Consider the following 15,785-nt stretch of genomic DNA (forward strand, 5'->3'; position numbering starts at 1 on the left):
ATATTATTGTAGGCGTACATTATATAGTTATGCTAATTACATTGACATGAAGTGCAAAAAGAATAATAGTAAATAAGATATAGATAACAGTAATATGAATCATTAATTATAACGTGATTTAATTGCAAATTCTAACCAATTTCTTTAAAGAAGATTTTTGTTGTTTAAATAATTTTGTAATCCTAGTAAAAATGCGATATTTGACTGTATTCTTTAAAATGTCTTGTACATTGAACAACTGAAAGTTATTACCTACAATGGAGGGTATTAAAATTATACAATTATACTACACAACAGAATTAGTATTAAATCTGCATTTTCACTGTGGGTGGTCTTATTTTATATAACCAAAATGAGACTGTGCTATTCAAAGAGTTGAGACATATAATTTCTACAGAAACATAATATTTAAGTGAAGCAAAACGTTTCAGTCAGATGTCGTTGGTATAGGATAGTGAATGGTGTAATATGACTTAACTTTTGTGAGAGATGAGAAGAGGCAGCTTACTACAACCAGTTAACATATGTTATATTGAATAATTTAAATTATGTTAGAAAATCTTAGACAGTCTTTTGTGAAACATTTAGAAATTATTGTAAGTTAAAATGACTTTGCCATTATTGATAAACAAATAAATAAATTTGTTTCGTATAAAACAAAATACTCTGATATTAGAAAAAGTTCAATCACAAAGAAAATTTCATACTTAAAAATACTTAACTACAAGGTGTTCTTACATCCAGCTTTGGATATTGGAAAGAGAAATTTTTGAACATATCATATTTACGTTTTTATGTTGAATACATGTATTTTTACTGCACATCACTTAAGTTTAATGTAGAAAATAATTTATTACAAGAAATTAACTTGATTATTCCACATGTTTCAACACTGATAGCTGAAGTTTTCTGATATGCTTATCTTTATCGTTAGTCAGCATGTAAGAGAACTGTAAATAATGGCCACTTCAGTGAGTACAACTACAGTAGTATTTAACAATTAATAGGCAGACAACAGAATGACATACCATACCACTCATCTAGGTTTTTCATTGATCCTGTATTTACAAGGATCCTGTATTTGGCCATGATCGGTGATTATGGATGCATTATCAGTTTTATTTATACCAAACATATTTATTTTTTACTTTAAAAGACTGATGAAAAGTGCATTGCGGTTGACACATAAATTTACAAATTAATTCAGTATTATTAATTAGCTATGTATGTACAACATTAGAATATGTTATAGAAAATTATATTTAAATTACCTTTAAGGATATATCATTGGAAAATGCAGTTATGTGAGACAATGAATGAGCAAGGAATTTATTTTTAACAAGTCTCGTCAAATGCCAGTTACAAGAAAAAATTACTTAAGTTAAATAATAAATTTAATATATAAATACAAATTAGTATTGAAGTTCATGTGGTAGCCTTCATCAATTAGTATCTAAGCAAATTAATGGATGCTACTGGAATTGCGACACAGAATATAATTGTAAGCTTTTCAGGTCCCCTATGCATATTGTCAAAATCATTTTGTAATAGATTTTGTGATGCTCTGTAGAATTTCATTTCTCAAATTATAATTTGCGTGACTACAAAAATGATTCAATTTCATTTAATATTCGAACACACTCTTATATTATAGCCGTAATGGTGTCAAACAACAATAAGCATAAGTAGGTCTCAGTGTATGTATTTAATAATTTAAATGTTAATGAGCTATGTAAGGTTTGTTTACAAATTTATATAGAAATTTTATTCTTTGTAATTGCCTTCCTCATATAAAAAATGTGGTTACAGTTGATAACCAATATCATTCAAATCTCACTATCTGGGTCATAAATTTTATATGAAGCGATTGGATTGGGGACTTGGCATTTTTTATATGAAAACATATATGCTGTAAATGTGGTTCATTAAAATAATCACCAATAATAAGACTCATCCTCCCCCTTAAAAATGATGGTCTCTTAAAAATATTATTTTTTAAATCCCAGAGTTTGAGCCCAAAACAAAATCTCATTGGGCATGAATTTAAAAATTTAAATGTAACCTATAAAGGTTTGATCTGTGAAGTAGGAGGAATTCAATATTTCATTTCCAATTCAATATAGGTTTATAGTGAAATAAATGAAATAGATTTAAGTCTGTGTACACAGAACTTTGAATAATTCATAAAATGTAATTGCAGTTTCACTTAAAAAATGTAATTGCAGTTTCACTTAAAAAATGTACAATGTCAATGAACTTAATTTCATTAATTAAGTGTTCCCAGTCATAAGCATTCAAACTAGACATTAAATTGCATATTTCTTGTTTAGACAAAACAATTTTTAAGTGCATGTCTTTCCCAATAAAACCATTTTTACCATGTGGTGGAATAAGAGCTTGAGTATCTAGCACATTAAGGTCAGCCGTTATGCCATCGTGATCAGAAAAGGGATAACAAAAAATGTTACAAGAGTTATCCCTATTTTGCTCACAATTGACAAAAATTTTGTTAAGGCATAGGAGATTGGTTCAGGCAATAAAAATTGTACTTCCTTAATAAATTTTTTAAATATTTAAGGGATAGTTTGTTTTTTGTAATATCAAATTTAATAAATCGCCTCCAATAACTATCTATAGCTGGTCCATTGAGTTAAATATAATAAAAGGTTTTCAAGTTTATTGAGAAAAATATTATGATCACCATCAGTTGAATGGTACAATGAAACAATGATTAATTTGAATTTATCTAATAATATAGCGATTACTTCAAAATGAAGAAAAGCAAAACGATAGTAAATTGTAACTTAGCTAACCATTTACCGTTGATTACAAAGTAATCGTTCAATAAACAATGTGGATCTGATCAAGATAATTGTTACGGGTTTGGATCATCAAAGTGGAAAATTAGTGCTTCATGTAATCCAGCCTTTACCAGCGGAGTGGCTCTGCCTCGGACCGTGAAGACCAGGGTTAGTTAGGTGCTCGTTGGAGGTGTACAGACCACTGTTAAGGTCATTGCTTTTACCGGAGGACAAGGTCCTTGATGATTCTCTTGTGCTTTAGTCAAGTACATATTGAGATCTGCTTAACTGTGTGTTTGTACTTAGTCTAGCCGCTTCATTTTTCAAAGGGATTTAATTCTGCTAAATAAAAATGTACATCATTAGATTTTGAGTTTGTGTTTTGACTATTTAGCCTACAGGTATTATGATTACACAATTTCATAAATATTTAGTAATATTGTAACAAATTCTATAATGGTTTGTATTCACAATGAAATTTATTATACTACTTTAGTCGCTGTCAAATTAAATTGATAGCAAATTAGTTTTTAAACATGCGTTAATTATCAAATTTTAATGAATCTTGAGTAGTGACTATTATATTTGTTTAGCACTAATGGAATCAAATCTAAAACTTTTAATTTGAATAGACTGAATAAGTGTAATTTTTTAGTTTAGAGAAAATGAAAACTGTTTTTTTTTATTATAATAATAAACTTTATTTATCTCATAAACAGGCTTTACAACAAATACATAGGATAAAGATCATTTACAATGTGTGACACATATTGCATCTAACAAAGAAAATGAACAATTTTTAGTTAACAGAACACTATTTTATATCAAAAGAGATAAACAAAGTACGATTCCTCCAAGGCGAGCCTGTTCGGAGGATTCTCGCATCATAATATAAGTCATGTTGAACAGCAAAAGTAAATTAAGTTAAATACATATGTATGTTAAGTCTATGCCCTTCGGCTTTTATTCAATTCTAAACAGTACTTTCTTTGACAAGTTAATGTTTTAAAACTTTGTTTAGTAGTCTAGTCCAGTGATTGATTGACTGGAGTAGAGTGGGTCAAATTAAGATTGATTGATGCAAGCAGTAGTTTTACCATTAGCGATCATTACAAACGATCATGTTTTTAACATCCATTAAATTTTGCTACGTTAATGTTACGGAAATTTGAGGAACATATTAGTTTAACTTTTTTTTAGTTTTAATAACAATTTTGTACTATAAATTTCTGAGATTCACCAGTTTTATTACAAAAATTAGCTTTTACAAATGCACTAAAAACTATTTTTGGACTTCAAACTGTTCTAAAAAGTCAGTATTGTATTGAATAGGCTATATTTTTCCCTAATTAGTCTTGAGTCAATCAATCAATCAATCAAAATGCTTTATTTACAATTTCATCAAGAAAATGTAATGGCGTCAAAATACAGAATTGTCTTCATGCTTCTTGCTTTACAAAATTAGTAGGTTTGTGTCATGGTGAAGAATTCCTCCAATGTGTATAGCGGTCGTTTCCACCAGCCAGTCCTGTAGTTGTCTCTTCAGTTGTTGGGTGTTCAGGTTTCTTCAGTGATTCTGGTAGTGCATTATTACAGTTTACGTCCGATGTACGACGGCTTCTTGCTGTTATGTGTAGTGTGGTTGTAGTGGAAGTATGTAGTCTTTTGCTCGTCTCGTGTTGTAGTGGTGGATATTCTCCCCTCGTCTGTAGTCCTGTTGGTGTGTGTGGGTAACAACAGTGTGGATATAGAGATTATCACTGTTAGAATTCCTAGTGCTTTGAAAGATTCTCTACAACTCTCTGTTGGTTTTTAGATCAGCAAGTGTTCTTATTGCTTTCTTTTGTAGGACTAGGATTCTATTTAGGTTTTGTTTGGGTTGTGCCACCCCACACTATCAAACCATACCTAATGTGGGACTTCAATCAAGGCGTAGTAGGCTGCTTTCGCTATATCGAGTCCTCCAATCCACTTCATTCTTCTCACAACAAAAACTCCTGATGCCAGCTCTTCTTGCTCAAATTATTGACATGAGTAGTCCAGGAAAGATCAGAGTCTATGGTAACTCCCAGTAATTTGGCTTCTTTTTCTACCAAGGGATCAGGAATTTTTTGGTATCTCGTCCAGTCGCCTACTAAAGTTTATGCAGGTTGTCTTTTTTGGATTTATTACCAGGTCGTTTTGGAGGACAGTAGTGAAGTGTTTCTTGCGTTGATGATATTATGTCAGAGTGGAGCTCTTCAGCAGTATTTGTGGTTAGAACGAGAGTAGTGTCATCGGCATACATTACAGAGTTATAATTTATGGAATTTGGAAAATCATTGGTAAAAAGGACAAACAGAAAAGGGCCCAAAACTGAGCCTTGTGGTACTCCTCTATTTGAGGGTTTGAAAGGTGGATTTGAAGGGATGTCTTTCTTACCATTTGTTGATGTTTTGTAATTCTACAAGCTGTTGGCGTCCTTCTAGATAACTCGCTATCCAGTTCGCCGACCCTCCCTGACACCTAGAGTTGCCAGTTTAGTTAGAATGAGGTCGTGTCCCAAGCAGTCGAAAAGCTTTGCTATAGTCAACCATAACAGCTGCTACAAGTTCGCTGTCCTCCAGCTGAATCTGTGACAAATTCAACTAGGCTGACTAATGCACTTAGTGTTGATCTTCCTTTTAAGAAAGCCGTGCTGATGTTTTTGTTAGCAGCTCTTGGTTTTGCAGATGTTCAGTCATCCTTTTGATTGCAATTTTTTTCTATTATTTTTGAAAATGTGGATATCAATGAGATTGGCCGATAGTTCTCTAATTTTGTAGTTGTTCCAGTCTTGAGTTTTGGGTAAATCTTCGATAATTTTAGTAATGATGGGGAAGGTGTCCTTGTTCAAATGATTTATTTATCACAGCAGCAAGGGGGGCAGCGAGTTGTTCAGCACAAATGCTTGACAGCCTTGGATGGTACCTCATCCAAACCACATGATAATTTTGATTTGAGAGAGCTAATTATTTCTAAAACTTCTTTTTCATTAGTTGGAGCAAAGTTGAACACTTTGATGTATTGCCTAATGGGAGGGTTTTGAATTGACTGCGGGACATAATGCAGATCATTTCTGTTTTTTATCAGTGTATTTTCTGCTACTTCTGCAAAAAATTTATTTAGGTTTTCAGCAATCAACGAGGGATTGTTTTCAAATGTACCATTTATTTCCATTTGAAGAGGTGTTACACTTGGATTTTTAGCCTGCTTCTCTGAGTTTATTTATGGTCCACAGTGCTTTTGATTTATTGTCGGATTTATTTATGTATTCTGTTGCTGCAGTACGTTTAAGGTTTCTAAGCTTGAGGTCGTAGTCTTTTTCTTAGTGATCATTTCAGCCTTATCTGCAGCATTGCCAGTTACTTCATATTTCCGAAAGGCCCTGAGAAAAATTTCTTTCAATCTCCTGGCTTCTTCATCGTACTTGCCATTTTGCTTATATCTTTTTTTGGTTCTTGATTTCTTATTTGGGCAAGTTAAGTCCAGATTCAGCCTTACATTCCTGTAAAAGGCATTGTACATTTCTTCAGCATCAGGCTCATTATACACACAGCTCCAGTCTACTTTCATAAGCTCCGTTTTAAGATTTTGAGATTTTGTTTACTGAAATTTCTTCTGTGTTCACTCACTGATGTTTGTGGGATTTTACTTTCTAGGTGTAAAAGACATTGTTGGGCCTGTGTGATCTGATAAGCCTGTTTGAAAAATATTGAATTTGACAGTTGAATTGGGCATGTTAGTGCATATGCAGTCTATAGATGATTTGCAAGTGTTAGTTATGTGTGTTTCTGGGAGAGGGAGGCGTATTATTCCATGACTTAGCAGCTCTTCTTCAAAAATGTTGGTTTTTCTGGATTGTCAGTTAGTCTGTCAAAATTAACGTCACCCATTAAAAAGTATTGGATTTGTCTCTGCTCGAATATTTTCCAGGATACTAGCTATCATCTCGATTGCTTGTTTACTTTGTCCTCCTGGAGGTCTATAAACTCCCAATATATGTAGTGATTGTTTGTTAATTTTGATCTTTATCAAGGCTGCTTCACACACTAATTCTATGCAGTAGTTGGCAATATCCGCTGCTTCTCCCTCAATGCCTGATGTTTCCTCCAGATATATCGCAACTCCTCCAAGTTTATGATTGCCTCTGCTGAAAGCTGTAATTAGTTTATATCCATGAATTGATATTGAGCGTAGATTATCTTGATTTAGCCCATGTTCAGTTAATATCAGTACTGTTGGGCGCAACTGGTTCAGAAAGTGATTTAGCCTCTCAACTTTTTTAGACAGTCCCCTTATATTCTGGTGGAAAATTGAGATTTCTGAGGCTGAGTCCTTTTTTTCAGAGTGGAGTTGATGAAAATCCTGTGGTTTTGTATGTTTTTGTGTCTTTCCTGTTTTGGTTGGCAGTTTTCTAAAAAAGCGTTTTCATTTTTTTGAGGCGACTTCCATATTGATGTATATTTGTGGGGGTTGACTTTGGTTAGAAAAGTTTTTACTGATGGGTTTATTTTGGCGTTGCTGGGTTTGAAAATGGTCATTTTCTGATCATCCCTTGAGGGCTTCAAGTTCTCTAGTTACAAACTCCTCAAGGGTTTCTCCACTTGGGAGGATTTTAGCACTCAGTGGTGGTTTTTTTTCTGACTTCTGATCCCTTCAATTAATCCTTCATTTACAGTAGTCCTTCTCAAGCCTGTTTCTACATTGGCAGGTTCTTCATGCCGAGCTTTGTTTTTGGCTACTTGGAGAGATACACTGAAATGGTTCCTCTCCTTCCCAGTTTGTTTTTTGCTCTTACTTATGTTATGGTTTTTAGAACAAGGAAGGACTCTTTGCAGTGGGTGTACTTTGTGTGAGTGCTGGTGGTGTTGCAGGGTTTGTTTGTTCACCTTGCTTAAGCAGTTTTTTCTTGCAAAGTTACCACAGAGCATTCTAGTTGGTATCTTGTCGAATCTTCAGTTGAGTCAGCTCAATTAATAGAGAGCAGAGTAGTTGGGAACATAAAATTCTGAGTAATCTGTTTGTGTTTCTGAAGCGCTAGTGAGTTTTAGGTGTCTGAGGTAGGCCCGTTTTGTCATCTTGGTTTAATTTCGGTTTGTTTATTATTACATGTAATTGCTTCACTGGTGTTGGACTTGACGGTGCTGTTGTGTAGGCTGTGGCTGGTTTGTATGGTTTGCGTTTCTACCATTTTTGAATTTTCTTTGAGTCTTGTTGGTTTTTGTCCAGCAAATCTCTTTGTCCAGATTTTTCTCTTTTGAGATTAAGGATTATTTGTTCTAGTTCTAATATTTTATTTGCTTGTTCATCAAAAAATGAGAGTCTGTCTTGTGTCATGATCCTCGTAAAAGTTCTGTAGTTCTTGTCTATTTTGTTTTTCCTTTGCGATCTGGGCTATAGCTTCTTGTAGTTTTCTTCCCCGATTCTTCAATTTTTGTAGGTATTTTTTTCCTCGGCTTCAGTTCGATCTTCCAGTGTTGCCTCCAGTTCAGTACTTTTAAAGCTAGACTTAAATGTATAGCATGTGTTTACTTAGTAATACAACAACAATTTCCTGTATAAGAAACATTTTGAAGCATGAAATTAATAATTTTAACTACAAGTGATTCAGTTTAATCTGTTTAGTTACTTTTTGCGCCTAGTTTGAATTGGCACAATCTAGCATTTTTACCACTGTCCAGGTTTCTTTCTTTTATCTTTTCACCAGTTGTGATACATTATTGTAACCGTAACTGAAGAACTAAAACTATTCCAGGGGTTTGAACGTCTCTACACAAACTTGGGTCTGGGATCTCCCGACAGCACATCAGACGACCAGAACCTCAGTCTATCCCGCCCTGATAGAGATGTCAGCAAATTCAATTCAAGTAAGGACTGTACGTATTCATTCTATTATTTCCTGAGCCATCTATTCACGTTAGAAAGTGACCGTACTATGATTTAGAATATTTCTTTTGTATTTTATATAACAAGATTGATGGATTCTGCATTTTTAGAACAATATACTGTTGTGATCATAGCTTCGACTCAAAATATGTCAGTCAATATTTATTATCAAGCAGCTTATTGTAAATTTTTTATTGATAAGATTTCGAAACATGCATTTTCATCAACGGTTTTAAAAGGAAAAGAGAAAGTAAATCTGATCAGGCTGAAATGTTTCAAGGCTGTTGTTTCCATTGAAGTGTATAATTTTTTTCTAAATTCTTTATCTGTTCATGATGTTTCTCTTAGCTGTTAATCTCATGTTCATTTCATTTTACATTTATGTAAATTTCTATTTATTTATGTTAATTCTGTTTGTTTACTATATTATTTTCTATTATATCTCTTTGAAAACAGCAATTGCCGAAATATTAAAGGAAATTTTATACCGAGAAGTCTAATTGATGTTTAGTGTTGAGCACTTTTGCTTTTATACACCCAAAGTGAATTTATATATAAATTTTTAATTTTTTTACATATTTACTTTCAGTGATGTCACTGTGGCATTACAATACTTTCTATATGTAAATAAATCAGTTTTACTCACAAAATTAATTATATTTTGAAATTTTAATGCTCAATAAGTACTCTACGTTTTATAAAATATATTTTCGGATAGATATGTTACATCCCTATATTAAACATTTGGTTCATGAATTAGTTTTAATTTTTTCAGTTATACATTATGAACAAATTTTTATTTTGTTAAAGTAATTAAAATGTGTTACACATCTATATTGAATTTGATGATTTTTCAATCAGTATTTGTAAATGAGTGCACATCTCTGTTTGCGTAGGTCAAACGCACGAGGAGCTGGAACGTTTGGTGGTACAGCACGAGGAAGTGTTTGAGCCTGTTAACATTCCAGACCCTCAGCACTGTTTGTCACCGCGTGATCTGCTCGTCGTGTATGGACTTGCACACGCAGGCAATGTCTCACTCAGTCCGGTCAGTTTCCTGCACCTCTGTCCAGCCATCGTGTACGAGCTGGATGTGCGCAGCTGTGCCTCTTCCCACCAGTCGGACCGGATCGCTCATTCGCATTCGCACTCACACTCACACTCACACGCATCAACGATCGGCGGTGCAACCCGTGCTAGTGAGTACAGTGTCTTCTATCATTTTAATTTTTGAACTCTTTGTGACAGAGTTACATGTTTTTCGTATGTATTTTTTTTAATTTGCTTAATCTACGGATTTACCATTTTGTACTGTACAGTTATCATTGTTTCAATTAATTTAAAAATTTAGTCTAAGTTAGATCCCAATTAATGAAAGTTAATGAAACTTTAATGACTATATATATATATATATATATATATATATATATATATATATATATATATATATAAGTTTGCACTCCGTCAAAATATTAATTAAAATTTTGAAATATTTTGGCCTTATTTTGGAGATAAATCAAACAGTGCAGTGGAAACAGGTAGGTTGAGGAGGATGGAGTTATTTTGTGATTGGCTGGAGCTTAACCAATCAACAACTAATAAAACCAAACATAAATCAATATGGCTTCTTTAGTGTAGGCTGCAACTTTTTGATAATTTGATGCTATCTTCTTTGTTGATGTTGTCTTTCTTGGTTTTGATAAGTTTTCTCTTATTAAAATAACTAAGTAAGAACTTACTAACTAAAACTAAGGAAGTTGAATTTATCCATCAAATTAATTTATTACATTTAATATTATGCCTTTCGACACTGGAGTGCTACGAGATTGTTAGACATGACATTGATTAGTGACAGTTCAGATTTTTTCCTATGTGAATTACTATTTTTATCAGACTTCTTTCAATAATACTACAAATTCAGCTCCTCAGAATAAACTTGTACTCAAGTGTTGAAACGTTTTACTCTCATTAAATTCTTAGGTCCCTAAAAATCCCTTGTTTGATTTTTAAAGAATTTGATTTGACGTTATTCATTTGTGTGATATAGATAAACTATCAATACTATTTTCAAAATTTTTTGACATTGTACAAGTTATTGTGTAGTATAAATGACACAGGCTATGTACATTCTAGGAGGGAATGGACTTTTGATTAAAAGCTTCCATACAGGTGTTGCTTGAAACAACTATTAAAATAGAGATAGGCCAAAACTCAATTAAAAAATTAAATTAAAATAAATTGGGTATTGAGGGATTAGACTCTCTTATTCTGAAGAAACTAGTCTAAAAATAAAAATTGTTAAGATGTGACAAATGATGTGTGGTTGATTTTATTTAAAATTCTTAACTCTAACACTTTTTAAAAAATTTTTTACTATTAAACAATATTTTCTTGGTTTAAAAAAGTTGGCACTTACAAAAGTTTGGTTTAAAAATTAATCTATCAATAAATTTTCAGGAAGCATAAAAATGCCTTTGAATACAAAATATTTGTTATACCATTGGTTGGAATATAATAAAAGTAATTTTGAAGAATTTTGTATAGTTTTATAAACAATTTACAAAACAATAATTACATTTATTTAAACTGCATTTCTTCAGTTATTTTTTTTATCTAATATAACAAATTAAACATTTAAATCTTGGGTTATGCTGTACTATTTGTTTCTTATTATTGTTTAATGGAATTAATTTAGTTGTTATTTGTAAGCTAAATGAATAGCTTAGCAAATTATAATCTTTATATATACTGATTACGAGAATTAAGCATTTTAAAATAATAATTAAACACAGTTTGAAGTGAAGGTAGCATTATAGTAAATTATCTATGTTAATTTATTTTAGTTTTTCACTATTTAGTATTTAACTATTTCAACATTATTAGTTTGGTTTATTAAATCCCGTAATATAGTTTATTAATTTCTCTTTTAATTAATAGGTAAGTTAAACAAAATTAATTCAATTTTTGATAAAAAGTTACAATATTAGAATAATAATACCTCTCACTTTGTTCTGCCAAACAAAAACAAGATTAGTAAAATGATAATAAAAATGCACCAGAAGTAAAATTTCCTTGCTCTTATACAACTAACAAATCTGGAAAAAGAAAAAGTCCAACATTGTTGTTCATAAAAAGACACATATATAACTGTAATCAAAGAGTAATAAATTTTAAATTGTCTCAGGTTGGATAACCTGAGGTTATGCGATAACCTCATGAATATTGTTATATCAGCAATAAATAAACAGTGATTAAATGTTTCAGAAATAGATTTTCTTTACAGAACTGAATATTATGTTTGGCAATAACAGATTGCAACAGAATTGTCAGCATATCTTTGCTTCCTGATGTTTCTTCCACTTATAATCAGAACTGTTATCTTTTATTTGCTTTTATTTAGTAAAAATGGCAAAGGAACTGTTAGACAAATTTTTTGACTACATTTAAAAGAGTTTTTGTGTAAACATCATTAACCACTGAAATGCTAAATGAAGGAGAAACACCCCTGAAATAGTATTTTGAACTTACTGCTGAACACACATTGCCACTAGCCTGTGTGTCTGAATGTTGGTACATAACTCATGTGGCAGTGAAAGTATTAAAGTAACAAATTCAGAAGTCGTAAAAGCAATTTTTTATGGATCTGGGATGGGAATTTTATGTAAGAAGAACTATTTTGCTCTTTGGAGAATTTTTGGGACTAGTTGTTAATCAAATATGAAATAACAATGCAAGAACGTAGCTAGAAAAAAATGTTGTGAGGTCCAGACAACTGATATTTTCCTGTAGTGGACGGAGAGTAAGGCCCCATTTTGTTCATTAAAAAGTTGTTGACCCGTTTGTTTGTTGAAAACGATCATTCAGCAGTACGTGTCAGTAATACTGTATTATGTAAATTATAATAATCGTTTACTAAAAATGTAATTGAAAAAATTAAAAATTTGGGGGGGTCCGGACCCCTTGGAACCCCTTGCTGGCTACGTCCTTGTAACAATGCAAACAAATAACAAGTGCATTTGGATTGATAATACCCACTTGGTTTTTCAAGTACCATAAAATGTGTTCTTTGTCAAACACAATTTCATCTCCTATGAAATTGCCAATATTTCATTAAGGCATTTATTTAATACTTTGCTTAGCTTGAGCTTTAAAGGCTTTTAACTTTTAAAGTTGGGTTTTGGTTTATTGATATGTATTGTCCACTCTTTAAAAAAAATATAAATAAAGTTTAAATATTTATAAATCTAAATTCATTAAAGCAGTAGCTGGGACGGCCCTTATAATCTGCCAAAACAATAATTCCCTTGCCATTGTCACTATTGTTTCGGCATGTTGTATATTATTTATACAATAGTCTTGTGATTGTGTGGGCTATAATTATGCCATAATCTCCAACTGCATTAGATAATCAATATCATTAATTTATTTAAAGGGACTTGAAAATTTAAACGTAAACATTTTTAGTGCAAATTAATTTCTATTTAATTCAGTAACTTATTATATAAATTAACTACAAACATGCAGATGTTGATACATTTATTTTTACCACTCTTCCTATTAACGGGATAAACCAAATAAGATAATGATTTTTCTGATCTTCCCTTTTCTATTTGTTTTTCTTATCATATGAAAACGTAAACATTTATCAAAATCACTTCAATTTAACATTGATTTCAAATCTGTTTCCAAATGTTTTTATTTTTCTTGATAATTTGCTTTGGTTTTCAAGAATTGTTTCTGGCAATAATATATCAATGATGTAGTGTATAAGTAGTTCTTATTTTTGTCTACCTGTAATTGAACACTTAAAACAAAGGTGTTTTAATATTGATTTTGATTTTATGCAATGTAAAATAAAGTAGTTCACACCATTACAAATTTTATGGTTTGGAACTAATTAATACAACAAATCAATTAGTAACAAAACCAAACAACTCAAGGTCATTTTAAATTTAAGATATTTTAATAAAATTAATAACATTTTTAATCAGTAAAAACTGTTGATTATCCTTTTTTATTTTTGAATTTAAGAGAATGTTTCACACATGTATGATACATTTTTACAAAGTCAGTTTACACAATTTACAAAAACTTATAATTTTAAAAGTGTACAGTAAATTATTTATAACTAATGCAAAATTAGTCTATGTTATTGCTTTTTATACAGTTTTCTGACAACATTAATGTGTATTGTATTGTTTAAATGTTCATTAATATACAATAATAATTTTTCTAATATCTGAACAATAGCAGGTAGTAAAAAAAGTGTTCCGGGTTGGAGGAAACGATTGCTTGTTCTACGATCGAATCTGCACATAATAGTTTATGTCATCCTATTTCAAATTTGAGTTCATTTTTGTTGGACAAAACATTATTACTTGAGAATTATTTGAACGCTTCTTCCGGTCACAAAGTCATTTCAAGGCTGTTCCTCAAATTGTCATCTTCCTTGTAAACCAACAACAGACCTCAAGTTGAACACTAACGAATCATTGTGTGTAATTTAAAGAAATATGCGTTGGTAAACATTCAAAATATTATTCTATACGCTTGTGTATTGTTTTACATTTTCAACATGGAGCACCCACTATAACTTCACTTTGTGCATTCCTCTCTTGCAAAAGATGGTTTTTGTTGTTTTGAAAACATGGTGATATCATCTGTTTGGATTGTCAATTTTATGCTGAGGCATTGCTTTTGCACTCTACCTGCTATCCCTCCATCAGCGATGACTGTGTTGTGTCTTCAATTTGTGTTTGTGCAGGAATTAAGGGAGAGGGTGGCAAATATTAGGATGGCGTAAGGCCGGTATGAAGCCAAATATGGCCCTGATGTCATACAACAGTTAATAACATAATTGTTATGTCACAAGTATAAAATATGTAAGAAACAGAAACACTCAGCCGCCAATACTCCATATTCCTTAAACAAAGGAAATCAGACAATTTGGTAAACAATTGATTATCAGTGGTATGTTGAAGCAAATATTTAACATAAGCGTGTTGGCCTTTTAAATCAGAGTAATTTAGGAAGTTCTTTTTAGTAAATTGTGTAATAAATTAGACTTTCATTATAAAAAAATGTAACATACCAACATCAATCTTTAATAATAAAGGAATTTTAAGGTTCCACCTTGAGCAGCTTATGTGACCTAAATAGTTTTTTTTAGTGCTGTTCATTACGAAGTATTATTATAAAAATAGTGCTAAAAATATCTCAAACCTAAGTTTTAAAATTTTAAAATATTATTTTAAGTATTTCTAAGTATTACTAGAAGAGAACTGGTTTCCGTAATATATTCATTAATTTAATTCGAATGACAAATTTAATAAAAATCAGACAATCCATAATATGATTTTTACATTTTTTAAATTTCATTTTACCCAAATATAAGATAAACTTTTTTTATTTTAACGGGAGAGAAAGATGTGCCATTTTATTTAGTAACTAACTATTCAAGTAGAAAAAGTATATACTTATTTAATATCATTTCAATTGTTTTTTGAAAAATTTGATTAAAACAATGTTTAAATTACTTTATGAATTGCACTTGTGTTCTCAATCTTTTTATTTCTCGGCCTCAATGTCTTCTCAAAAATCATTGTTTTACTCTGACGGTCTCACAACCTTTCCTCTGTAAATCAAAATTCAGTATATTTTCAATATAACTGTTATAGTTTTTCAAATGTCATACATAGGGGGGAAAATAAAAGAAGTGGTACTAATTTTGCATGAAATTAAGTACAATACAACATATAGTGATTGATTTCATCATTACATAGAACACACGTTTGTTGATAAAGGAACATGTGATTCTATTATAAACAGAACATTAGCTTCTAAATACAAGTAGAAAATCACATTTTATCATCTGATGATAAGAAATAACTGTTCACCTTACCAATTAGCTCCACACTTGCTCAACTATATTATGTAAATATTCCAATGTGATATCTAAAATTTATGTGAAACGTGTGTTTCTTGAAAATAACAATGTCAAGTGATTACTATTTCCATCAATTATTTTTATACTGGCCTTCTAAATAATAGTTCTAATAATAGATACCTATTACCCTT

At 31.2% G+C, this 15,785-nt stretch overlaps 1 protein-coding gene across 2 annotated transcripts in view; it reads left to right on the forward strand.

The window, feature by feature from the left end:
• The window catches only part of LOC124364254 (zinc transporter ZIP10), a 30,401-nt gene that overhangs the window by 573 nt on the left and 14,043 nt on the right, over window positions 1-15,785 (forward strand). The window contains exons 2-3 of one of the 2 annotated variants that reach the window (XM_046819593.1): window positions 8,578-8,698; window positions 9,605-9,907. In XM_046819593.1, coding sequence (XP_046675549.1) covers window positions 8,578-8,698; window positions 9,605-9,907 — 424 coding nt within the window. The remainder of the gene's footprint in view (window positions 1-8,577; window positions 8,699-9,604; window positions 9,908-15,785) is intronic. The other variant, XM_046819594.1, reaches the window with a different exon arrangement.

Source organism: Homalodisca vitripennis, chromosome 6 (genome assembly GCF_021130785.1).
Source record: "Homalodisca vitripennis isolate AUS2020 chromosome 6, UT_GWSS_2.1, whole genome shotgun sequence".
Taxonomy (NCBI): domain Eukaryota; kingdom Metazoa; phylum Arthropoda; class Insecta; order Hemiptera; family Cicadellidae; genus Homalodisca; species Homalodisca vitripennis.